The sequence below is a fragment of the Eutrema salsugineum genome, unplaced genomic scaffold (assembly GCF_000478725.1).
Source record: "Eutrema salsugineum unplaced genomic scaffold, Eutsalg1_0 scaffold_6, whole genome shotgun sequence".
Lineage (NCBI taxonomy): Eukaryota > Viridiplantae > Streptophyta > Magnoliopsida > Brassicales > Brassicaceae > Eutrema > Eutrema salsugineum.
The window spans coordinates 9,203,848-9,231,744 of NW_006256547.1; the positions used below are offsets into that span (position 1 = coordinate 9,203,848).

At 39.5% G+C, this 27,897-nt stretch overlaps 1 protein-coding gene and 1 non-coding gene across 2 annotated transcripts; both read left to right on the forward strand.

Annotated features, from left to right (window-relative positions):
* LOC112083453 lies at positions 1-27,897 on the forward strand. Its single transcript, XM_024151481.1, has 8 exons — positions 1-203; positions 327-615; positions 796-882; positions 961-1,471; positions 1,811-2,070; positions 2,152-2,197; positions 2,288-2,583; positions 27,763-27,897. The coding sequence occupies exons 1-8, from the start codon at positions 1-3 to the stop codon at positions 27,895-27,897; spliced, it is 1,827 nt and encodes a 608-aa protein (XP_024007249.1).
* On the forward strand, positions 22,806-22,912 carry LOC112083593. Its single transcript, XR_002897729.1, has one exon. It is a non-coding gene; the product is annotated as a small nucleolar RNA R71 (small nucleolar RNA).

Consider the following 27,897-nt stretch of genomic DNA (forward strand, 5'->3'; position numbering starts at 1 on the left):
ATGTGTGTAGATTTCCGAGCCATCAATAATATCACGGGGAAGTATCGACACCCTATACCTAGATTAGATGAAATGCTTGATGAATTACATGGTTCTAGCATCTTTTCTAAGGTAGATCTTAAGAGTGGATGTCACCAGATTAGATTGAAAGAGGGTGATGAATGGAAAATTGCTTTTAAGACTAAGCAGGGTTTATACGAATGGTTAGTCATGCCATTTGGATTAACTAATGCCCCTAGCACGTTTATGAGACTAATGAATCATGTTCTTAGAGCTTATATAGGTCATTTTGTTGTGGTCTATTTTGATGACATTTTAATCTACAGCAAAAGCTTAGATGAACATGTGGAACATCTTAGAAAGGTTTTAGAAGTGCTTAGAAAGGAAACCTTGTATGCGAATTTAAAGAAATGCACTTTTGGAACAGATAACCTTGTCTTTTTAGGTTTTGTTGTGAGTGCAGATGGAATCAAGTTTGATGAGGAGAAGATAAAGGCAATTAAAGACTGGCCAAGTCCAAAGTCTGTCAGTGAAGTAAGAAGCCTTCATGGACTTGCGGGTTTCTATCAAAGATTTTTCAAAGTCTTTAGCACTCTAGCAGCGCCTCTCATAGAGGTTATCAAGAAAAACGTGGGATTTCCTGGTGCTTTCTCTCCTGGTTACCAAGAAGAAGCATTTTAAACTTTGAAGGATAAGCTTACTCATTCCCTGGTGCTTTCTCTCCCTGACTTTAATAAAACTTTTGAGATAGAATGTGATGCTTCAGGAATCGGTATTTGTGCTGTTCTTATGTAGGAGAAAAGACCCATTGCATTCTTTAGTGAGAAACTTGGAGGATCTATACTGAATTTTCCTACATATGACAAGGAGCTTTATGCGCTTGTGAGAGCTCTCCAAACGTGGCAACACTATCTCTAGCTTAAAGAATTCGTCATTCACACTGACCATGAATCTCTCAAGTACCTTAAGGGCAAACAGAAGCTGGAAAAAAGACATGCTAAATGGATCGAGATCATTGAGACTTTTCCATATGTCATCAAGTACAAGAAAGGTAAAGATAATGTGGTGGCTGATGCATTATCTCACAGGTATGTTCTCTTGAACTCTTTAGTGGCTAAACTGCTCGGTTTTGAACACACTAAGAGTCTATACCCTACTGATGTTGATTTTAAAGATATATATGCTTCATGTGAGAAGTTTGGTAGTGGGAAATACTATAGAGCTGATGATTTTCTTTTCTTTGAGAATCGTCTATGTGTGCCTAACTCTTCTATTCAAGATCTCTTTGTCAAAGAAGCTCAAGCAGGTGGACTAATGGGTCACTTTGGCGTTCATGTGAACGATGTTACTTCCAAGCAAGCTAAGACTAAGAAACAACCCTACGGTTTGTATACTCCTTTGCCTATCCCATTGCATCCATGGCATGATATGTCTATGGACTTTGTAGTTCGATTGCCTAGGACCAAGACAGGTAAGGATTCTATCTTTGTGGTTGTGGACAGGTTTTCTAAAATGGCTCATTTCATTCCATGTAATTAAATGATGCCATGAATGATGCTAATTTGTTCTTTAAAGACATCGTAAGATAGCATGGCATGCTTAGATCTATAGTTTCTAATAGAGATACTAAGTTCCTTAGTTTCTTTTGGAAAACTCTCTGGTCTAAGTTAGGAACTAAACTGCTCTTCTCTACCACATGTCACCCGCAATCAGATGGTCAAACAGAAGTAGTTAATAGAAGGGTCTACCTTGTTGCGTGCATTGATTAAAAAGAAATTTAAAACTTGGGAAGAATGTTTACCACATGTAGAATTCGCTTATAATCATGCTAAGCATTCTGCATCTCAGTTTTCCCTATTTGAAATCATTTGCGGGTTCAATCCCATCTCACCTTTGGATCTAATGCATTTACCTTTGAGTGAAAGAGTTAGCTTGGATGGGAGGAAAAAGGCAGAGCTAGTGAAAAAGATCCATGAGAAGGCGCGTATCAACATCGAGAACAAGACTAAGTACTATGCCAAACATGCTAACAAGAACAGAAAGGAAATGGTCTTTGAAGAAGGAGACATGGTGTGGATTTACTTAAGAAAAGACAGATTTCCGAATAAAAGAAAGTCTAAGCTTATGCCGTGAATTGATGGAACCTTCAAGATCATCAAGAAGATCAATGATAATGCCTACCAGCTGGACCTTCAAGGTAAGTATTCTGTGAGTTCGAGCTTTAATGTTTCTGACTGAGTTCCTTTTCTTGCAGAAGATACAGATTTGAGGACAAATCCTTTTCAAGTGGGAGAGGATGATATGATCAAGACCCGCTTAGGAACTGAGGATATTAATGGAGAACAAGGAGAGCATGAACCAGAATCTAATGAAGACCAAGAACAGCTGAAACCCGAGGAAGCGAGTATAGACGAAGATAAAGACTTGCATCTTCCGATTGGTCCAATGACAAGATCAAGGGCATTGAAGTTCAAACAAGCTTTCCACAAGCTATTACACACCATTCAGGGAAATCTTGAGTGTGCTAATCCAACTACTCTGGTTGTGATACAAGCCTCTTTAGAGTTCATCAAGAGAGGTGTTGTGACTTGTGCTCTTTTTCCCTTCATTTGGTTTTTTCCCAATTGGGTTTTTTAAACAAGGTTTTTGATGAGGCTTGTTCATAACACTATTACAACGGCCTCTTGATGAAAACTCAGCCCATTTCGTTCTCCAGATTTGATCAAAGAAGAGAAGAGCCTGTTTTCAAATTCAAACTCGTTTAAGTCTGAGTCGTTGAGTCTTTCAGTTTTCTTAGCTGTCTTTGTTGTTTCCCAAGTGTTCTAAAACTCTATATGTACAACTCCTTGTCCTTCTTTTAATCCATCAAACCTTTTTCTATAATCTCTTTCTCTGAAAACGTTTGATCATTGTTTGTTAAGTGTATTCGGATCTTTATCCTTGCCTTACAAACTAACCAAATTCTGTTGATAGTCTAAGAGATCTTCCATCTCTCTTAGAAGTATCAAGGCAAGCTCACCTTATTCTTCCTTATTTTAAAAGCTATTTCAAATCACCTCATTCCGCAACCCCCTCAAGTCACCAAATACTGAATTCACAATCATTGGAGAGTAATCCAGGGCTTGATCCTCATCTAGGATCATATCACCAAATGAACCAATATGATTTGTATAAGTCTTGCTCTAGCATAACCTTCAGATTATACATATATCTTGCAAATCGATTGTGATTCCTTGTTTCAGAGCTTGTGTTGGAGATAGTGTTTGAAAGAACCATCTAAAGGGGAAAGAAAAAGAGCTAGAACAATGGCTGGTGTTTAAAATTGGTGTTTACACATATTATATAGCTCCGCTGATTAGAAGTGGACAGAATCAAAGATTCATACATAAGCGGATTTTCATGTTTAAAACATTATCACTGCTTTTTGATATCTAACTTTTTATTGAAATTTGAGAACCTAGTCAAAGATTTTATCCACAATTTCTCCTTTTATAATTGCAAATTTGCAACAGCAAAAATTATCTGCTCTGATTGTGATTTGTTGAGTTTGTTTCCTTGATATCATGTGGATCATGTAATGAATCTATACTATTATTTGTGAAGTCAGAAATCCTATGTGTCGTCTCCACAGCTATTCGCTTATGTGTCATTATTAAAAAAATATGTGGCATTTTAATAATTCTGATATAAAGATCATTAATCATATGTGTCAATATATGTGACATGACTTTTTATCGATTATAGGCCATCGAGTTTGTAAATGGGACAGTGGTTTTGTTCTCGGTCATAGCCACCGAATATCTTAAATGGGCCAACAACATAGAAACCCTATAACCCTAAAGATCTATCCTACTCTATATATGCTTGTATTGTCTACATATGTTTTAAACATACAACAACCTTCACTGTCTTCGTAGGTCGTGTCCCTCTACTTTATTATTCGTAAACGTCTTTTTATATATTCGTGTTCATAAATATTTAGGAGTAATCAGTTATTGTTTGTAAATATAAATTAACCTGAGCTTCTTTATTGTTTTTCCTTAAACCTAGAGTTCATCCCGCAAACTATATCTGATTGGCTCGAACTTTTGGAATCATATCTTCCAATGGATCTAACAGGTAGTTGTAAATAATAATTGTTGTTAATTAGTTTTTTATCATTTTTTTAGATATGTCAATTGATTCATAGATCTCTTTCTGTGTGTTTTTAGTGTTCATTATGATACGGGATCGTGTATTATCTATACATCGCTTCGTATTGTGTTGAAAATCTTTGACAAATAGCAATATATGTGGTCGTGTTTGTTACATATGCTTTTAAGAAATATTTGTTATTCAAGATCTTCATGACCGAACACATATTTAGTTCTGTTATGTTCTCTTCACTGTTTTGTGTTTGAATTTGTTTCTTTTTAATTCAATTTTGTAGTCTTACATTAATATATACCTTCCATCATGCTAATTTTATTAGGTTATCTCCGTTGGTGGTTTATACAATGGACAACATGTCAAGAGGTAGACTTATGGATTTTTTCTGTTGTTATATTCATTCGGTTTACTTTTTATACAATTAGACAATTTATGATGCATCGCTTATAGTTTTTAGAGATGCATCATTTTGTAAAAAAAAAAATTCTAATTCTATACTTTGTGATTATGATTTTAAGATGCATCTCTAATATTGCAAAGTCGAGTTGAATGATGCATGGTTTGAATTACAATGCCGAAGTAATTTGTCTGAATTTTCTCTTTCTTTCAACATGCCTCAACCTGATCGTTAACCTGAAGGTCGTAAGTGTAAGTCTATATTCCTTTTTTTGTTACAACGTTATTGTTCCTTACAAGTAAGTTGGCTCCACGATTTTCTCTTCTTCGTGATTACTTGCATTTGTATTTTGTTATTATTCACTTACATGTATAGTTTAATGTTCTTCTAAAAGATTATTACAATTTTGACATGTCAAGACACCTTGAGAGGCGCACACAATTTATGGGTTAGATGGATTATAATCGTTTGTTTGGCGAAGCTCAGATTATCCAGTATTCAGAATTTCTGTCACTCTACGTTTAATGGCACAATCTATGTGTACTATGTTCTGCTGTTTCTGTTTTTTGTCTACTAGATTCTTGAGACATTTCATATCAACGTTTGTATAACATGCGCCCCCCCCCCCCCTCCTCTTTTTTTCAACACATGGTTCTGTCATTAGTTTCTTCCATTGTTACATTTACTTATGTTCTAGATCCTAACAGAATACATGAGGAGGATCGATGTACACTTGATTTGAGATGTAACTTGATATCTGCCTTAGAGATTCACAGTCCTCAGTTTTACTGAAAGGAAACTTTTTTTTCTTTGTTTCTTTATAAAATTTAGGCTCGGGTCCTCTTTATGACACAAGCCGATATAAGCCTTGTATTACCAGAAAAAAACGGCGTTTGATAAAAGAACTTTGTCTATTTCTTTATAAGTGGATCTAACTATTGGGATACTGGATCAGTGCTCTCTTTGTCTTTGTTGTTTTTTAGTTTGTCGAGATACAAGTTTCTTGTGTATCACGTTTGATGGTTTGCACGTGTAATTGCTTCGGTTTTGGTATGAAGTTCTAAAGACAGTGGAATTTCAGTGCTGAGGTGAATACTTCAATGGGTTTATTTTGATATAATCGTTTTTTCTTATTTCTTTGGTGGATGTTTTGCAGCTTCCAGTCTTAGGACAACACTGAGACCAACCTCTGCTTTGTTAGAAACACATTGTGTTAGCAGTATAGGGCTCAGTGATTCATGTATGGGACTACTCTCAACCAAATAAGAAGGCTGTTTCTTCTCAGAAACCAAAAATGATCAGGTCTTATGTCTGTTGCCATACCTTGGCTAGGCAAGGGGAAAGAGGGGGACAGTTTCATTGCTGATCTGCGAAAAAATTTTTTGCTCATTTCCTGTTTTGGATGGTCTGTCTCTCTCCAATTAAAGAAGCAATAACGTGGCTGATGGGCTTGCGGGCCTAGGGTTGTTTTTTAACAAGCCTGTTGGTCCTCCAAAAGTTTTAAATTTATAAAATCCTAGTGTCTGCAAGTGCACAGATGTACGTTGTAGGACTTAGGGTGTCGATCCACAGGGAGGATGTCTAATCTGCAAGAAACACCAAACTAGGAAGTAAGCAAAGTCATAAACCAATAAAAAATTTGGGGTTTGGTTAAGATCCTAAACTAAACCTAATCTAATATTCACAAGAAATAAAATGCAATGCATGATGAATTGTTAAAAGAATATCTAAAGCATATCGACTCAAACTAAAGACTCTTAAACTCATAGGTGGCGATTTAGACTTATTCGGTTTACTCTAATCGATGTATGATGGCATTTCTAATTAGCTTCCAGGTGATTTATCTTCATCTGTTTCCGGGAATCTGCATGGAACTAGAATAGACATATGTATGATTAACCAACTCTCGTCACTTTAATCAACTAATCACTTAGATCTAGCAATTAACTCTCGATCTCATGCTAAACTTAAGATCATGGATTCGACATTGAATTCGTCTGCTCACATCTTCTCTATAGGTAGTTTTCGACTCATATAGCGACTATGTTCTTTTGAAGCTAGGTATGGATGATCTGATACAGCACTCTCGTGGCTATGATCGATCCTAGGCTCAGAGAATAGGTCATGAATCTACTCTCATGCTTTATGAACAACTTAGAAGAGATGAGATCCAGAATATTTTCTAGAACAATAGAAATCCTAATCGATATATATGCTTGTCGATATCTTCAAACAACTTGACTCTCTAAGACTAATCTACATGATCCAATGAATGATGAAAGACATAGATGAATGCAAAAGAATGAAAATGTTAATAAGATAAAAAGAAGAAAGAAAATTGGATCTGGGGAAGAATCCCCATCTCCATCGCCTAACCCTAGAAAATCAGAGTTTGGTGGCTCAAAATCTCATTACAGGAGCACACACTAGGGCTGCTAAACAATGTATTTATAGGTCCTAAGGTCTTCCAGGTCTCATTTAGGGCTTCTATGAAGAGAAATAGCGAAGTGGGCTTTGATGTTGGGCCTTGTGGCTCGTCGTAAGGTCCACCGGAGGTGAGAGTCTTCCAGGGCAGGTAAAACATAAGTTTCCCGCGGGTGAGAGTCTTCTGGGACAGGTGAACTGGGTCAACTTGTTCTCCATGTATCTTTTGATTGCACCGTTGGATCTTTGTGATGTAAAATGCTATGTAAAGCTGGTTGTCTCCTCTTGAATGTCTCTAAATTTGAGCTGGATCACACGGTGGAACGGCCTCCATTTGTTACAAAACTTCCGACGGTCTGACTCTGAGCTGAAAAAGTAGATTTCTTCCATTTTGCCATCATTTTCCCTAAGTTTCCTGAAAAGAGTCTTGAAACTACAAATACATAGAAATCATAATAAAAGTTCATAAAACTGATTAAAACCTTTGAAAAAGCATTTGAAATCAATGGTGAAAATGAGTCAAAATCAGGTGTTATCAGTGGCCAGAAGAGAAGTTTTGCGTAGTAACAGGTGCAGGTGCAGCAGCGATTTCAGCTAAAGCCAGCATCAGGTATAAGCTGAGGCTCTTCAGGAACGTGTGCGAGAACGTCCACCCTTGTACGCCGCACCAGTGGGGCCATGTGATTGTGACAGCAACTTGGGATGGTAGGATTAGGGTGTTCCATAACTACGGTTTACCAGTTCAGATAAACAAAAGCGGGAAGTGTGTATATGTAAACAATGTTAAAGTAGTAGCATTCTTTGATTTGGATTGGAGCTCACGTTAGCTTTAAAATCATGAGCTAAAGTTGGTCTCTCTGTATCTTGTGTCTGGTGGTTTATGTGACACCTATGATGTGTGTGTGTAAGTAAACACCGACCGTGATTTAAAATTTGTCAAACTTAGAAGCGACAACAATGTGACTGACCAGATGACTCCGAGGACTCCGAAATACGTCTATGTTTTGATATTTGCTTATCAGATGTTTGAATGTAAAAAGTATATACTTGAGGAATTTTATCTGCTGAGCATAACTAGAACAAGGACACAACTTGATCGACTCTCCCCCTTTCATGTATTAAGAAAAACATACAAAAGAAAGAGAAAAAAAAACTTCAGCTTTAGGGCTTTACTTTATGATTATTTTTTTATTGTATTAGTCTTGATACATATATACAAGGCTCGAGATTTTGGATCAAAAAATTAGATCCTTCTTAAATGGATTAAGTGAAACCAGTTTAATTAATTTTTTTCCTAAAAATTTATAGCCTTTTTATTCATGTTCATTAATCTTAATAAAGATATAGCTTTTAAAGTCAATTCAACCGATTAATTTAAGACGGTCTTGATTGTTTTTTTTGTTTAAAAGATATAACACTCTAATCAATTTAATATAATACATGATAACAGCAAAAAGAAATTAGTTAAATTAGACAAAGCAGAAAAGTAAAAGATGAAGAAAAACCTGAATAATAGTATATCGAGACGACGAAGATGATAAAAAGGATAAGAAAGAAAATGAAGAAATTGGAGACAGTGAAAAGAAGTCGGAAGAAATGAAGATGATAAAAACAAGCAGGAAGAAATCGAAGATATTGAAGAAGCAGGAAAAAATGAAGAAGAAACATATTTTAGTATATCATTTTTAAAAAATATATTTTTTATCATAGGTTACACATGTAGATACATATTATTTATATATGATAGATACTATAATACAGTTTATATAATAACTGTAATTATTTTTCAAATTTAGATAATTTAAATATATAAGTGGTTTCGTAAATGTAAGATACAAGGAAATAATACTTGAAATAATGAAGTTATTCTGATGTCAAAAAAATGTGCGACTGATATGAAGAAGGAGAATGAAGAGATGGCCAAGATGATTAAAAGCAAACTAAGAGAACAAAATAGGGAATAAGCATGACGGGGAATTCGTTCCTGAACTTCTACAGCTTTGTTGCAAATTTTGATCATTTTATTATTATTTTACATGTGAAAACGGACGTAGTGGTCTAATTTCCAATGAGAGCAATGAGATATCGTTTTTGAAAAGTTGTGTACTGTAAATGTGTTTCATCTGAATTTGATTTTGATTGAATGAAAATAAGTCTTATAAAACATCCATTAGAGGTAGCATAAACAGAGCAAAACAACGATGAAAAAAACATGTTAGCCCACAAATCATACGTTCTTTTTTTTTTATTATTACACAAGAATTATTATACTACCTTTAAGGAAATTGTTTCTGTACAAATCAATACAACTATCAATTATAATTCCTATTCAAACTAAGAGAAAAAAAAAGCTATAGAAGAAGTCAAAGGATACAAAAGAAAAAGAAGCAGAAGAAGAAGACAAATAGACGACGAAGAAGTCAAAAAAGAAAAAGACAAAGTCATATCAATTAAATCCAAAAAGAAAAAGAAAAAGGTCGATAACCCAATCTAATGAAGAAGCATAAGGAAGTTCGAGTTGAAGAAGAAAAACAGAAGAAAAAAATGAAAGATGAAGAAACAAGATAAAAGAAGAAGAAATGGGAAAATCAAGTACATGAAATTTAAAAAAAAAATTAAGAAAAACCAGAAGAAGATATGTTTGACGAAGACCAAAGAGGAATAAGAAGTAAAGAATAAAGAAGGCTAGTAAAAATCAAAAGAGAGGAAGAAGAAGAAGAAGAACTGAGAGAATTGATAACTAAGGTTTTTAAAGCCTTAGATGGGTTATCAATCCCCTTGTCAAAGTAGTATAAGGGGTGTCAATCCATATGTGTGGTAGTTAGGCACTAGTTTATGTGATAGGTTCTTAAGTCAAGTAATCAAAGATGAGTTTTGTGAAACCAGCAACAAGAAAGCATAAAACAAGAAACAAACAAGCTATGATTAATGAACTAAGCAAGCAAACAAAACAAGATGATGGTGATTAAGCAAATGATAAAAGCTAAACCTCTAGATGTGATCATTGATTAGGGTGCTTTAGATATTGAATCATGATGCTAAGAACATAATGCAACACTTGCTACTCTTTAGTCTAGGCTTCTTAATCAGATTAATTCATTCCCATGACAATAATCCCTTTGCAAATCACTTAATCAAGTCTAACAACCATTAGATATAATCAAGCAATCAGCAAGCATAATGCATCAAGCCTAATAAGTGACCAAACAATCTCTCAACCAAGAAGACTGAATCTTATACAGAAAGACATAACAAGCAATCACATGATCTCAAACATTTCAACTTAGAACTCTAATCTAGACTAATCCTCTCATGAAGGCATTAATCTCTACACTAATCCACTTTCAAACCAAATCATCATTTGTGAAATATGAATCAATGAGCATTAAGAAACAGTTCTAATATGTCATTCATGCATTTAACAAATCATTCCCATGATGAAAAAGGCATAAACCCTTAAGTTAGCTCATTCAGGCATTTCATCAAACACTTTTGGTGCATGAAATGCCTATGAACCCAGATTTCACTTTCCCAAGGAAATCTGGCATTAGGAGCAACTAACTAAGGAAATGGAATGAGAATCTAAACCCTAAACATCACCAATCAAACATCTAAGCACCCTAATCTACACACCTAGAAGTTTAAAAGATGACTACTCACTAATCATGAAGAACACATCTAATCTTTTGCAAGAGATGATGTTAATCATGATTAGAAGTAGAAATGAGATGATGAGATGATAAGAAACAGACTTGGAATGATCAAATCCCTTCAGATATCTCTTAATCAAAAACGTTTTTACACTCAAAAGGAAAGAAAACTAGAGAGAAAACTAAGTAGAAGATAACCTCCTTGGGTTTTTCTCCCAAAAAACTATATATACCTAGTGCTAATGGACCGGGTCAGCCCAGGACAAACTGGGTACTGACCCGGCTCAGTTGGGTCAAGTGGAAATCCTGCGGGTCAGTCCAGTATGTCCCAGGTCGCACACCTAAGTCGCAGTAGATGAAGACTTGTCTTGTGAAGCCTGAATCGCCTTGTCTTAGCCGCACGCCTAAGTAGGAGTGTTTTGCGAGTGTTGCTGCGGCTTGGTCTCCTTCCTCTCCAACTCGCAGGGCTAAGGCGGTTTCTGGGGAATGTACAAACTCTGCGGGTTGGTCTCTATTGCACCTAGGTCGCAGGCTCAAGTCGGAGTGATTTGCGAGTGTTGCTGCGGCTTGGTCTCCTTCCTCTCCAACTCGCAGCATCCAGAGCAGCTTAGACCACTTCGCATTCCGGAGAGTGTAACTCCTATGAGACTTGTCCGAATTGAATGATTTCGGTTGCAGAAGACAGAGGACTCATTTATCTCCAACTTTTGTGAAGAAAGCTTCGGTGCTTGGGAAGTGTAAGGCTTCCTGGAGGGCACATCTTTGCAGTGCATGTACACGACCAGAGAGAGGCGTCTAGACATGTGTCCATTCCGGAGACTGTATCTTTCTGCTCATAGATCCGAATTGAATGCTCTTGGACGTTCTGGAAAGAAGGCTCAAATGTCTATGGTTCTCATGAAGGACCCGGAAACTAAATCGGCCTGGAAGTGCACCGTCCTTCGCATCCTTTAGAACTGATCTGCTCGGTCCGGAATACCTGCGAGACTGGGGTTCCTTCCGACAAGCTTATCTCTCTGCTCACGCGTCCGAATTCCACGATTCTACTTGCTAAGAGACCGTGATGCAATGCTCTCCAACTTCTATGAAGCACCCGCCGTCTGAATCGGACCGGAAGGCTCCCCGGACAGGCGATCATTCAGGGGTATCGGATTGCTCCGGAATGAGTGCGAGACCTGTTCGTCTTCCGATTACCATATCTTTCAGTTCTGTGGTCCAAATGCCTTGATTCCAACTGTTATGGACTCTTGACTCAATTATCTCCAACCTTTATGAAGACTTCGACAGCTAAATCTGACCGGAAGGTTCCCCGGACAGGCGATTTCGGAAACGTGTCTGCACCCGGAGATTTTGGCCGAGAGACTTGACCGCGGTACGTGTTATTGGCCGAGAAAGCTACCCGCGGGAAGGATTTTGGTCGAGAACCTTCGACCTTCAGTACACCATTTTGCCGAGAAACCCAAAATTGCTCCTTTTCACCATTTTTGATCATTCCAACTCCATTTCTTCATCTGAATCACATCATCCACTCCAAATTGGCTCCAAAAGCACCTGTTTAACACTCCAAAACATGCAAAACTCTCTTGGACCTAATGCAATCTCCTAAGTCCTAAAACAATGCCTAAAGACCTAAAATGCATGCAAATGAGACATGATTTTGACTAGAATATGTACATTAAATGATGCAATTTATGAATATATCAACTCCCCCACACTTATCCTTTGCTTGTCAAAAATGATGATGAAGATGAAAGAAAATGGTGAAGAATAACAAAATCGAAAGATATATAAGAGGAATAAGGAAAAAAACTACAAGTCAAAGACGATAAAGAATAAGAAGAAAAATATGAGGAACAAGAAGAAAAATATGAGGAAGAAGAAGATGAAGAATTTGGGACAGACAAAGGAAACAAAGGCCTTAAATTAGAGAATGAAGAAGAAGACGGAAAAAACCAAAGAAAAAAAAAGATTAAGGAAAATACAAAGAAAAAATAAACCAAAAGATAAAGAGTAAAAGAAGATTGGAACAAAATAGAAGAGGAAGAAGAAGGAGACAAATCTGAAGAGGGAATTGAATTAGAAGTAGAAGACGATGAAGAAGAGGAAATAAAACATAACGAATGAGAAAATTGAAGTCGATGATAAAGAAGAAGGAAAAGATGAAGAGAAGACCGAAAAATAAAAATAAAAATCATAATAAAAAATTATGACACGAAAAAAATGTTGAAAATTAAGAATGGGAAGATAATGATGAATTTGGGGAAAGAGAGAGAGAGAGATAAAGAGAACTTGAGTTAGTGCTTTCAGGGACATTTAGATGTAGAGAGAGAGACAGTGAGTGAGAAAAATAGAGAGAGAGAATAAGAGAAAGAGGAAAGAGAGAGTTAAACATTCTAAGTATATGACACTAAATCTATGTTAGTTCGTCTTTTTTGTGTTCCTATTTTTTTATATCTGAAACACTTCTTACTTTAAATGTAGTTGTCTAAATCATATGATATATACAACTTAGGACGAGGAAGAAAATGAGAGAAAGAGTGAGAAATACTGAACCAGAGGGAGGAAGAGAGAGATAATGATAGGGAGGGACGCATGGAGGGGGAGAAAAAGAGTTCAAGTTTTAAGGTTCATGTATTTCATTGATATAAAAGACGAAGGAAAACAAGAAGAATATGAAGTACTCAGAGAGAACAAAGATGATGAAGGCGTTGAAGAGGAAGAAGATGTAGAAGAGGAAGAAGATGAGGATAAGATGTGGAAAACACGATGAAGAAGATGATGTGATAAAAACACCTAAAGAATAAGAAGTAAGAAAAGACATATAGAATGAAGAAAAAATTTAGAAAAAATAAAAGGAAACTAAGAATACGTGAGAGAAGAAGGAGAGGTAAAGGTGGAAAACTATGAATACAGATAAGGAAAAGATGATAAAAAAGAAAAACCCAAAGATAAATAAGAGAAAAAAAAAGAAAATGATTAAACTCATATCCCTACTCTTCCGAAAGATACCTTGGCAGCAGTGAACGACCCATGGAGCGAGCACAAAGCCCCAAAAGTCGAGCTTAAACCTCTTCGTGATGGACTCAAGTATCCTTTTCTTGGACCAAATTCAACTTACCCTGTCATCCTAAATTCTGGTCTAAGTAGAGCTGAAGCTACTATAATATTGAATAAGTTAAGGAAGCATTGGAAAGCCATAGGTTATTCTCTTGATGACATACCATGTATCTCCAGACCTTTGTGCACAAGATAAATCTTGAGGACAATGCCAAGAATTAGATTGAGAGCCAAATAAGATTAAATCCAAACCTGATGGAAGTAGTAAAGAAAGAAATCATGAAACTTTTGGAAGCAGGAATCATATTCCCTATCTTGGACAGCACTTGGGTTAGTCTTGTGCATGTTGTCCCAAAGAAGGGATGTGTGACTGTTGTCAAAAGTGATAAGGATGAAATGATTGCTACAAGAACAGTAACGAGACATCGAATGTGCAGTGATTACCGAAAACTGAATGCTGCAACTCAGAAAGATCATTTCCATTCACCCTTCATTGATCAAATGCTAGAAAGACTAGCAAATCAGGAATACTATTGCTTTCTGGACAGTTATTCCGAATTTTTCCAAATCCCTATTAGGCCAGAAGATCAAGAAAAAACGACATTCACCTGCCCATACGTAACTTTTGCCTACCGGCGAATGCCTTTCGGATAATATAATGCATCTGCAACCTTTCAGCGATGCATGATGTCTATTTTCACCGATTTTATCGAAGATTTCATGGAGGTCTTCATGGATGAATTCTCTATCTATGGATCCTCTTTTGAAAAACGTTGGGCGCACTTAGGTAAAGTTCTGCAGCGTTGTGAAGACAAGCACCTTGTCCTGAACTGGGAAAAATGTCACTTCATGGTTCGAGAAGGAATTGTGCTTGGACATAAAATTTCGGAAAAAGGCATTGAAGTTGACAAAGCAAAAATTAAACTCATGACTAGACTACAACCTCCCACTAATTTGAAAGGTATCCAAAGTTTCTTAGGACATGCCGGATTTTATAGGCGATTTATAAAAGGCTTCTCTGAAATTACTAGACCTCTTACACGTCTGCTATGCAAAGAAACGAACTTCAAGTTCGATGATGAATGATTAGCAGTGTTTCATAGGATCAAAAACGCTCTTGTTTCTGCTCCAGTCGTGCTACCACCCGATTGAGAACAACCTTTCGAAATCATGTGTGATGCAAGTGATTTTGCAGTCGGAGTTGTGCTTGGTCAGTGAAAAGAAAAGAAACTCCTCGCAATCTACTATGCGAGTAGAACTTTGGACGAAGCTCAATCCAACTATGCGACTACAGAGAAGGAACTATTAGGTGTCGTTTTTGTATTTGAAAAGTTTTGATCTTATCTTGTCGGGTCTAAAGGCATCGTCCACACCGACCATGCTGCAATCAAGTATCTCATGTCTAAGAAAGATGCCAAACCAAGGCTGATCAGATAGATACTCCTATTGCAAGAGTTTGATATTGAAATTTGAGGCCAAAAAGGAGCATACAATGGAGTAGCAGATCATCTTTTTAGAATTCGAGTGGAAGAAAAACTTATGGAGTAGAAGAAATACAATGGAGTAGCCGATCATCTTTTTACAATGGAATACAAGAGTTTGCCATAAGAAAATGTCTATGTTATAGATACTATACCTATTAACATCTCGACCTCCTATACGATGGTCAGATGCTTTTGATACCCCATGATTTAGACACATAGCGAACTATTTAGCTGCAGACATAGAACCCCCCACAATTTTTTGGCTATAGAAAGAAGAAATTCTTGAGGGAAGTTCAACAATATTTCTGGGATGAACCTTATCTCTATAAGAGATGTGTAGATGGTTTCTTCAGAAGATGTGTCGCCGAAGAAGAAAATGAAAAGAATACTGTTTGGATGCCATAGTTCAGCATATGCAAGACATTTTGCAACCTATAAAACAGTTTCCAAAGTCCTTCAAGCTGGTTTCTGGTGGCCGACTATGTTCAAAGACACTCACGCCTACATCACACGTTGTGATTCTTGCCAACGAATGGGCAATATCAGTAAGAGGAATGAGATGCCTCAAAACTTCATTCTCGAAGTCAAAATCTTTGATGTATGTGGAATTGATTTCATGGGACCTTTCCCAACTTCTTTTGGAAACCAATACATGAGAAAGGAGTTAAAGCAAAGCAAACAAGTAAAATGCAAAAGGGTAAAAGAAGATCTACATGCATATGTACAGAGTTTTGAGTGTTTACCTCAATCGCTGAGGTCTGATCCCAGGTAGTGGGATGGGTTGGAGGTGGATCATGATGGAGTTGAGTATCTAGGTGGGCTGCTCTCAGGTGAGTCTGGTAGGAACGCTGTGGCCGGGTTGATCCAGTCTTCTTTTCCTGGTGGGAGCTCAATGTCCTGAGCTGCTGAGCTTTCTCCCACATCTTCTCGTGTATCTCGTTTGGGTGAGGTGGCTGGAGCTGTGAGTTTCTTCACCTTCTTCTTTAGTTGCCTAACACAGTCAACTTGCCTATGGATCGTTTTAACTTGCCATTTGCACCATTTCTGAAGGCTGTTAACTCTTGAATACAGCTTCTTTGTGTGATACTCAGGTTCACCCCAAAAGTAAGGATCAAAATGGTACCGGCCTGCTCCCATCCTTCTTTCAAAATCTCTTGGCTCCTCATTCTCACAACCGGCAGCCCTAGCTGTGCTCTGCTCTTCAACTGGCTCTTTACCCTTGGATTCTGCTGTCCTCTTGCATTTGTGAATTGGAGGGTCAATGGCTGGGTTGTAAAGCTGATCCTTTAGAAGAATAAAATATACATTGTGCATTTTTGTGAGAGTGGTGATCGCTGGGTGTGGCAACAGAACTTGGACCTTCTCATTTTGTAAAAGCTTGAAGGTGTACAAGAAGTTTTCACCATTGCTTTCTGTTAAAAACCCAACTTTGGTGAGGGTTGCTTCATCAATCAACTCAGGCTTGACCTCAACATCATCAAAGACAAAACCTCTTGCTTTCAGAATCTTAGTCACTAACCATCCATTGTGCAACTTAGTGAGCTTCTGCCTTTTACCCTCACTCAAAGAAATGTCTTTGTATATCAGCATTGTTGTTCTAAACGAATGTGCAGCAAGAAACTAGACAGGATTACGAGTTCAATGCAGTTGGAATTCCTCAATTTGGTTCAAGAACGAGAGAGATATGAGTGTTTAAAGTTCAAGAAATGGAGAGAAGGGGGCAAACTCGTGTGAAAAAGAAGACCAGGTGGGGAACAGCTGTAAAGGGCGCGTCCTTGACCGGTCAACGTCCGTACGGTCAACGATTTTTCAAAAATTTTGCCGCGCCATCGTTGACCATGGCATGTGACCGTGTCAAACTCCGACCAATTGTGCTTTCTTTGCCGCGGCCTGGAGCTTTCCGTGTCTTTTAACTGTGGCAATCCCCGAACAATTGCTCCTTTTTCAACCTGTGCCACAGCCAAGTGTTCTCCCCGTTGCAAACTCATCGTGGCAAGCACCGAACCTCGGTCGTTCATCTTTTTCTTTGCCATGGCCAGGTCCTTTTACCCGTGTCTTCCGACCGTGTCAAAACCCGAACCCTTGTCTTTCCAAACCTGTTTTGCCACGGCTAGCTTCAGTTCCGTGTCATCTGGCCGTGTCTAAACCCGAAAATTGGTTCCTTCCTCTTTGTATTGCCATGGCCTGCTGCGGTCCCGTGTCCCTTAACCGTGGCAAACACCGAACGATGGTTCATTCCTCCTTTCTTTGCCACGGCCGGCTGCGATCCCGTGTTCCTTGACCGTGGCAAACCCCGAATGGTTACTTCTTTTGCCACGGCCACACCTAAGACCGTGCTTCCTCTCTCGTGGCTTAGCTTAAAAGCTTGCCACGCCTTGTTATCTGACCGTGGCTGGTGAGCATGCTCAAAACCGAGCACAAGCTTTTGTCCATTCCTTCATTCCTTTTCATCTTGCATTCACTTCCCAAGGGTTCAAACTCAAACCTGTAACCTGTAGACACTAAACAAACCCATCAAAACATCCTAAAACATAAAAAAGAAAGAAATCAAAAGATTAAAAGCATATTTACAAAAGATAAGCTTGGGGTGTCTCCCAAGAGCACTTTGTTTAAAGTCTCTAAGTTTGACTTTGGAAACCTGTTTAACAGGCTGGTGGTGGATCAAGAAGGGGAACTGATGTAGCTTCCTCCTTCCTTTGTGAAACCAGATAGTGCTTGATCCTTTGGCCATTTACCACAAACTCTTGACCATTCTTGCCTTCTAACACAACAGCTCCATATGGCCTGACTTCAAGAACCTTAAAGGGACCAGACCATCTAGACTTAAGTTTTCCAGGAAACATCTTAAGCCTAGAGTTGAACAGCAACACCAGATCACCATCCTTGAACTCCCTTTTCAGAATCTTTTGATCATGCAGAGCCTTGGTCTTCTCCTTATAGATCTTTGAGCTCTCAAAAGCCCCAAGCCTTATCTCTTCAAGTTCATGGAGTTGAATGACCCTTTTCTCTTGAGCTGTCTTGATATCAAAGTTCAGCAACTTCACAGCCCACAAAGCCTTGTACTCCAGCTCAACAGGAAGGTGGCAGCTCTTCCCATATAGCAGATTGAAAGGTGATGTCCCAATTGGAGTTTTAAAGGCAGTTCTATAAGCCCACAATGCATCATCTAGCCTCTTGCTCCAATCTTTTCTGCTTGAGCTAACAGTCCTCTCAAGAATGGCCTTGATCTGTCTATTAGATACTTCAACCTGGCCACTAGTTTGAGGATGATAAGGAGTAGCTACCTTGTGTTTCACCCCATGCTTTCTCAGCAATCCCTCCAAGGTCTTTTTCACAAAATGATATCCTCCATCAGAGATGACAACCCTGGGTACTCCAAATCTTGGGAAGATAATGCTCTTGAACAACTTCACTACTACCTTGGAATCATTGGTAGGGGAAGCAATAGCCTCAACCCACTTGGACACATAATCCACAGCCACAAGAATGTACTGATTCCCATAAGATGAAATGAAAGGTCCCATATAATCAATTCCCCAGCGATCAAAGATTTCAACTTCTAGAATTGGATTTTGAGGCATCTCACTCCTCTTTGATATGTTCCCATGCCTCTGACAAGCATCACATGCTGAAACAACCATCTGAGCATCTTTGAACATTGTGGGCCACCAAAACCCACTCTGAAGAACCTTGGCCACAGTCTTGAATGCTCCCATGTTGACCCCCAAAAGCTGAACCATGACACTCTTGCAACATAGGTTGCATCTCCTCTTCAGCAAGACACGTTCTATACAGCTGATCTTTGTTCAAGACATATAAGTAGGGCTCATCCCAATGGTATCTTTGGATATCTCTGAAGAACTTCTTCCTGTGGTAAGCATCAAGTTCAGGTGGTTCTACTCCACAAGCAAGAAAGTTCACAATATCAGCAAACCAGGACATTCTCTTTTCTTGGATGCTGTCCACTTCTTCAAACTCCAAATAAGAATGGAGCACCATCATTGATTCCTCAGGAAGACTGTCATTAAGAGGGAATTCAGAGTCTACTCTCAACCTAGAGAGATGGACTGCAGCTCCATTCTCTATACCCTTTTTATCTTGTACTTCCATATCAAACTCATGAAGTAGAAGGACCCATCTCAATAGTCTTGGCTTAGCATCCTTCTTGGTCATCAGATACCTGAGGGCTGCATGATCAGTATATACAATGACTTTTGATCCCACCAGGTAGCTTCTGAATTTATCAAAGGCAAAGACTATTGCCAACATTTTCTTCTCAGTGGTAGCATATTTCTCTTGGGCAGAGTCAAGTGTTCTACTGGCATAGTAGATGACATGAAGCTTCTTATCTTTTCTCTGGCCAAGTACAGCTCCAACTGCAAAATCAGATGCATCTGTCATAACCTCAAAAGGAAGAGACCACTCTGGGGCTTGGACAATTTGTGCACTGACTAATGCATCCTTGATCATCTTGAAGGCCTCTTCTCACTCAGCATCAAAGATGAAATCAACTTCTTTACACAACAGCCTTGTCAAGGGCCTGGCAATTCTTGAGAAGTCTTTGATAAATCTTCTGTAAAACCCTGCATGCCCAAGGAAACTCCTTATCCTTTTGACTGAAGTGGGAGTTTGCAGATTCACCATCACTTCCACCTTTGCTCTGTCAACCTCTATGCACTTCTCAGATATCTTATGCCCAAGTACAATTCCTTCCTGCACCATGAAGTGGCACTTCTCCCAATTCAACACCAAGTTATGCTGCTCACATCTCTCCAAGACTTGTGACAAATTAGAGAGACAATCCGAGAAAGAGGAGCCATAGACACTAAAGTCATCCATGAACACCTCCACCTTCTCTTCAATAATGTCAGAGAATATATGCATCATGCAACGTTGAAATGTGGCAGGGGCATTACAGAGACCAAAAGGCATTCGCCTGTATGCAAATGTGGCATTACAGAGACCAAAAGGCATTCGCCTGTATGCAAATGTGCCATAAGGGCAAGTGAATGTTGTTTTCTCTTGATCTCGGGGATCTATGGGGATTTGAAAGAACCCCGAGTACCCATCGAGAAAACAAAAGAAGGGGTGGTTTGCAAGCCTCTCTAACATCTGATCAATGAAAGGCAAAGGAAAATGATCCTTCCTAGAGGCTGCATTGAGCTTTCTATAGTCTATACACATTCTGTGTCCAGTTACAGTCCTAGTAGCTATCAGCTCGTCCTTCTCGTTTTTAACCACTGTGATACCACCCTTCTTGGGCACAACATGAACAGGAGATACCCATCTTGAGTCAGAGATTGGGTAAATTATCCCTGCCTCAAGAAGCTTGAGTATCTCCTTCTTAACCACCTCCTTAAGGTTGGGGTTAAGACGTCGTTGATGCTCAATAGAGGACATAGATTGGTCCTCTAGGTGTATCATGTGGGTGCAAATGTCAGGAGAGATCCCTCTAATATCAGCCAAAGAGTATCCTATGCCTCTCATGAACTTTCTTATCTCACTAAGCAATGCACTCTCTTGATGCTCTAATAAACTATCATTGATGATTACTGGATATGTAAAGTTTAAGCCCAAGAAAGCATACCTGAGCCCTGTTGGTAGAGGCTTGAGCTCAATAGGGGGTGCATCAGCCTCATTCCAATCCTTGTCCAAGCTGCATTGGCTCATGTCTGCTCCTTTGATAGCCAAGACCTCAGAGCCACTTTGTTCCAGTTCCAAAAACCTTGTCTCAGGACCCAGCTCTCTAGCATTATCCAAATACAGCTTATACCCCTCACTTTCTTCTTCTAAGAGCCCATTGTCTCCTTGTTCTTGAGTTAGAGCAGCTTGGAGAGGATCCTCAGTGTTCAGCTCCTCAAGCAACTCATCAGCCAACCGATCAATTGTTTTCACATAGAAGCATTGACCCTCAATGGTGGGTTTCTTCATCATCTCAATCACATCAAACTTGAGCTTCTCAGACCCAAGTTGAAGCTCTATTATCCCACCTCTCACGTCAATAATAGCTCCTGCAGTTGCCAAGAATGGCCTGCCCAAGATAAGAGGATCAACTGGTTCTTCATCCATTTCCAGCACAACAAAATCAGTTGGAACCTCAAAACCACCAATCTTGACAGGCAGATCTTCTAACATACCAACAGGCAATCTAATTGATCTATCTGCAAGGATAAGAGAGATCCTTGCAGTTTTGAAAACTCTAAAGCCCAGCTTCTGTGCTATGGAGAATGGCATCAAGCTGACTGATGCTCCTAGATCACAAAGACATCCAGAAAATAGAAGAGGTCCAATGGCACAAGGCAGTGTGAAACTCCCTGGATCAGTTAACTTTCTTGGAATGGACTTCTTCTGAATGATAGCACTGCATTCATGACTTAGTACCACCATGCCTTGAAGATCTTTAGTCTTGTTCAGAATGGAATCCTTCAAGAACTTACCCATCTTTGGCATCATTAGAAATGCATCAATTAGAGGCATTGTGAGAGGTGTCTCTTTGAGTGCCTTCTCAAATACAGCTCTTGCCTTGTCCAGAAGTTGTTTCTTAAATCTCCCTGGAAATGGGAGCTTGGGTTGGTATGGAGGTGGTGGCACATATACCTTTTCTGGTTCAGGTTCCTTTGCTACCTCTTTACCCTTTTCTTGCCTTGGTTTCTCAGCAACTTGATCATCTTTTAAGGCTGCCTCCCCTCAGTTTGATCATTGTTCTCAATGATCACATTGTTGTTCTCAATACCAGGTAACTCCTTTCCACTCCTCAGTGTAATGGCCTTAGCATATTCTTTGGGGTTGGGTTCTGGTTTTCCAGGTAGGTGACCTTGGTTCCTTGAGCTTGAGGCCTGGTTTTGCTTCAGTTCCTTGATTTCCTGCTGCATGGCTGCATTCTGGCTTGCAAATATCTGTTGACCTTGAAGTAGTTGTTGCAGAATACCAACCATATCTGACCCCATCTGTGGCTGCTGCTGAACCGTTGGTGGCTGAAACTGCTGTTGAACCGGTGCCTGCTGTTGGAACTGTGGTGGACCAAACCCTGGTGGTGCCTTTTGCTGTTGTGAATTGAAACCAGTACCCTGAAATGGTTGCTGTTGCTGACCAAAACCCTGATTCTGAGCTAACTGATTCTTGGGTTGGAAAGACCCTTGAAAGTTGTTCTTGGGAAAAAAGTTCTTTGGAGCTTGAGAATTGGGATAGAACTGGTCTTGTGGGTTAGCTACATTGGGATTCCTGTAAGAGAGGTTCTGATTTGCATTGCCATACTGATATCTCTGGAACCTCTGATTCCCAATGTAGTTAAGCTCCTCTTGGGTTAGACCTTCTTCACTTACGTTGTCAAAGATCTGAGAAGGTTCCTCATACTCTCCTACAAAGTGCATTGGCTTTTGAGTGGTGAATTTCAACTTGTCCAATTCACTTCTCAACTCCTTAACTTCTCTTCTGAGCCTCTGTTCTGAGCTTGAACCTTCAGATCTATTTGATCTGTCATAGTCTTCTCCATACGTGTCATTGCTCATTGCTAAGTTCTCCACTCGCTCTAAAGCAGCATGTATCTCCTTACCCAGAAAGTTCCCATTGGAAGCAGTATCCAGCTGGTTTCTAATCTTGGGAAGAGCTCCTCTATAAAGTGTGCTGAGAAGAGAGGCCTCACTAAACCCATGGTGTGGGCATTGGTTTGTGTAGCTCCTGAATCTCTCATATGCTTCACCAAAACTCTCATTGCTGTGCTGAGTGAAGCTAGAGATTTGATTCCTTAGTTTTGCAGTTCTGGAGGTGGAGAAGAACTTAGATAGGAAGGCTTGCTTGCATTGCTCCCAGGTTTGAATGTAGCCTCTTAGAAGATTCTTCTCCCATTGGTGAGCTTTGTCGCCAAGACTGAAGGGTAATAATCTTAGCTTGAAACTGTCTTCAGAAACTCCATTAATCTTTGTCAGGTCACACACTTTATCAAATTGATCCAAGTGTTCCAAGGGGTCTTCCATTGCTAATCCATGGAACTTTGAGTTCTGGACCATATTCAACAAGGATGCCTTCACTTCAAAGTTGTTGTTTTGCACAGGTGGTGCCTGAATTCCAGCTCCATACTGATGAGCATTTGCCCTGTCATTCTCTCCAACATAGACCTATGGCTGCTCATATCTCCTTTGCTGGTGTTGGAAGGGCTGGTGTTGGTGGTGCACCTGTTGTCTTTGCTGTACATTGGCCTGATGCCTCTGTTGATGAGCTGGAGCTTGTCCCTGGTGGACATAAGCTTGCTGTTGATGCACCTGTTCCTGATGAACATTACCCTGATGTAACCCTTGACCAACTCCATTACCAGCTCCATTATCCTGAGCCTGTTGCTCCTGAACCGGTTGTTCTATATCCACCACATGCTCTCTTTGGTCTTCCATATCAGCCTGATCAATCTGTCTTCCACGTCTGTCCCTTCTCCTCCTTGGTACCAAAAGATTAATGTTGTCGTTGAGAGGAAAAGGTGGACCACAGCTTCTTGATCTAGACCTGGTGTTCATGCACCTGAAATCACAAACAGAACTTGAAAGGAAACAGTAAAAACAAAAAAGAAAGCACTTGATCTCAATAACAGATCAGAGCTTAATGCTAAACACTCCACAATTTGGCAACGGCGCCAATTGATAGATAAGACTTTTTAGGTCTCAGGGCTATCAATCCCCTTGTCAATGTAGCACAAAGAGGTTATCAATCCAAGAATGTGGTGATAGACACTAAGCTATGTGATCAGTTTCTCAATTCAAACAAGCAAGTGTGGTTTTGATTTACTAATGACAACTATAAACTTAAAACAAGATTAATGACTGAGAAATGATCAAACAAAGAACTAAGCAAATGACAAGTGATGAGAATGTATGTATGATGATGAGAAAGGTCTTATACATGATAGTGGATTAGGGTGCCTTCAGGGATAAACTAGTGAGCTAATGAACCATATGATCAAGCAAACCATTCAACTTAAACATCATTATTTAAGTTAATCCTCTCATGAAGGCATCAACTCCTATGCCAAAACAGTTTCTAACCTAATCATCATTAGTGAAACATGGATTAACAAGCATTAAGAATCAGTTTAATCTGTCATTTAAGCATATAGACAATCATTCCCATGATGAATAACACTTAAACCTCTAACAACCTTGGTTCAGACATTTCATCAAACACTTTTGGTGCATGAAATGTCCAGAATCTAGACCACATATGATTTGTATGGATCTAGCATTAAGAACAGGTTGTAGAGAATGGAATATGCATGATCTAACCCCTAAGCTCACTAATCTACCACTTAAGCACCCTAATCTACATATCTAAGACCTTAATATGGGATTACTCACTAATCATGATCAACAGACTAGATCCTTTGCAAGATGTGTTGTTAATCATGATTAGAAGTGTGATTTGATGATGAGAAATGATAGAACAAGATGGAAAACACTCTTCAAATCGATATTAAACTCAAAAGCAAGGTATTAACAAGTGGTTCTTTCACCAAAAAGGAAAAGGAGATTAAAGATAGGATAAAGTTCTCTCCAAATTAGGTCTAAAAAAGATTTGTAGAAGCCTTGGGCGAACCGGGTCAGCCCGGAACAAACTGGGTACTGACCCGGCTTTGGTGGGTAAAGAAGAAGTTTGCCACGGTCTAACAGGTTTTGGTCAAACCGTGGCAAGTGACCGTGTCAAGTCCTGTGTCTCTTGTTCTTGGATGAAACATGGTGCCACGGATTCCCTCTGGTCGTGATGCATGGCCGTGTCAAATTCCGAAAGATTGCACAAGGTTGCCACGGCCAAGTCTAAAGCCGTGGCGTGGAGACCGTGTCAAATGCCGAGAGGTTGCACAAAGTTGCCCCGGCCAAGTCTAAAGCTGTGGTGTGTGGTTGTGTCAAATCGCGAATGTAACTAAAATCCTTCCGCGGCCAAATGTTACCTTGCCACGGTCAAGTGTAGGCCGTGGCATGAAGATCGTGTTAAACCCCAAAGAACTGCAATCAAGTGCCACGGTCAGATGTGGACCGTGGCATTCCACCGTGTCATCTTTCCCTTACCATAATTTAAGCTTTGATAAGGGTTATCAATCTCGCAGCATTCAGGCTCCTCGGACCACTTCGCGTTCAGGGAAGCATAACTTCTAGGGTACTGGTCCGAATGGTATGATTCCAGTTTCAGAGGATAGAAGACTCAGACATCTTCAACTTTGGTGAAGGAACCTTCGGTACTTGGGAAGTGGAAGGTTTCCTGGAGGGCTCATCTTCGCAGTGCATTGACACGATCAGAAAGAGGCTTCTAGACATGTGTCCATTCCGGAAACGTTATCTTCTTGCTCATAGCTCCGAATTGAATGATCTCAGACGTTCTGGAAAGAGGACTCAAATATCTCGGATTCTGATGAAGGCGCTGTAAACTGAATCGGTCTGGAAGTGCACCGTCCTTCGCATTCTTCGAAGCTCATCGGGTCGATCCAAAACGGCAGAGAGACAGGGGTTCCTTCCGACGAGGCTAACTCTCTGATCACGCCTCCAAATCCTATGATTCCACCTGCTCTGGAACCATGATCCAATCTTCTCCAACTTTGATGAAGCACCCGACAGCTGAATCGGACTGGAAGGTTCCCCGGACAGGCGATTTCGGAAATGTGTCTGCACCCGGAAATTTTGGCCGAGAAACTTAACTAGCCCGTACGCGTTTTGGCCGAGGAATCCACGAATGGCCGAGAAAAACCTTCCTGCGGTACGCGAGAATGGCGGAGAACCTCCAAAACCCATTTTCACCATTTCAAGCCTTGATCACCATTTCTCTTCCTGGATTCATCTTTTCAACTCCAAATAGCTCCAAATACACCTGATAAACACTCAAAACATGCAAAGACTCATTGGGACCTAATGCATCTCCTAGGTCCTAAAACAAACACTAAAGACTTAAAATGCATGGAATAAGATATGATTTGGAATGAAATATACAACCTAAATGATGCAAATTATGAACATATCAGTAATCTTATCAAGCTAAGTGATGCTGCAGAAAGCTCATTCTTAAAGGTAAATTTCGTACTCCCTAAAACTCTATGTCAAAAGGCGGTTTCCCCTTTAAAAAAAATGAAAAGGAAACAAAAAGCATAAAGAATCTTAGAAGCCAAAATTACTTGAGCAAAGGCCACAAATATTCATCTATGGAGTTACGGTTTCACAACATGGAGAAAAATCTAAGTCTGGGGGAGTTATGAGGAGAACCTGAAGAAAGGAGATCAATGCACTGAAGGCGAATCAACACAGTCGGAAGCTGACCCACGGCCAGAGCATCATCCACCGCGGGTGCAACATTATAGACCGCGGGAGCCTATTTCCGAGCCTCAGAAGCCCATTTTAAAGCCCAGGTCATTCTCTTCCTTATTCCTGCAAACCGTAGATGTTCCCAAAGACTCAAGACACTATATATTCCACTTATAAGTCATTTAGAATGTGTGTGTCGCGTTTTGTCAAGATTTCGAGAGAGATCCGTCACCCATGAAGAGGAGCCACCGATCGGGGCATCATCGGCCCTCTTTCTTCACTATGTTCTTCGTTTCTTACTTTTGTTTATTTCAATTCTCTGCAATTCTAAATGCTTATGTGATGTTAAACTCAACTATGTCTGAGTAATCTCCCAGTTGGGTTTTTAAGGGATTTTTTAAAGAGAGTTTCATGTCTTGATCTTGTGAATTATTAGATTTAGGGTTTATAATCTTCTAGGATTCCTTCGCTCATTCTTGTTCTTTGTGCTATTTCTATTGTTAGCCCGTTTGAAACTTATCTTAGGTAATTGTAGCCGCGAGAGTATTGTATCGATCATCTGACCTGAAGTTATACAAGCGAATTCACTATAGGAGACGAAAGCTACCTATAGAGAATCGTGAGCATGGATGAATTCTGTTGTTAGTGCATGAACTTAATTACGACATGAGAGTGAGAGTTAATTGCCGAGTTGAATGATTAGCTGATTAGGGTGACGAGAGTTGGCTAATCATACATGCACCTATTCGTGTTCGGGATCCTCACTAGTTGATTAGCTTTATCTATCTGTTTGTCATTGGATCAGTTCATGAACCCCTGCGAAAACCCTTTGACCCAACACTTAGTTCCTATTGTTTTAAAACCGTTTTACTTTGTTTTCCGTTTAGATTAGTGACACCAAAACCGAAACCCCCCATTGTGTATGTTCTATTACCAATAAGTTCTTGATCGATTTGTACTGAAAGCTCAAAATCTCTATAGTTCGACCCTTAAGTACTACAACGCACATCTGTGCACTTGCAGATATTTAGGGTTATAAATTTAAAACGTGAAGGTAGAAGTAACCCTTGATTTTCTTAGCATCACTTCTACAGGAAAAGATCCTCCTTCCCTGTGGATTCGATCCCTAAGTACTACAATCGATCAGCTGTGCCCTTGCGGCTTATTGATTCTATTAGGGTAAAACTTGACATCCCTACCGCGACACATCAAATTTTTGGTGCCGTTTCCAGGGAAGGCACCTGTTTCATTTTCCGCAAAACCCTAAAAAATGTTAGTAAATCAACTTTATAACATTTTTTCTACTTATTTTCGTTTTTGGTTCTCTTTTTCAGGTTTTTGAAGCAATGGATCCCATGAACCAAAGTCCCTACTATGAGGAAGGTTTCTACAACACTCCTCAAGCCAACAGACGCAGAGAAAACCAGTATATGCGCGATATCTCAACTTTGTTCGGAACCCTAATCTGA

Excerpts from the sequence above, each read along its gene's own strand:
- LOC112083453 (XM_024151481.1), top strand. The coding sequence starts at position 1 with ATGTGTGTAGATTTCCGAGCCATCAATAATATCACGGGGAAGTATCGA. Across the intron at positions 204-326 it reads AAGCAGGGTTTATACGAATG|CAAAAGCTTAGATGAACATG; the intron begins GTTAGTCATGCC and ends TTTAATCTACAG. Across the intron at positions 2,198-2,287 it reads CTACCAGCTGGACCTTCAAG|TGGGAGAGGATGATATGATC; the intron begins GTAAGTATTCTG and ends ATCCTTTTCAAG.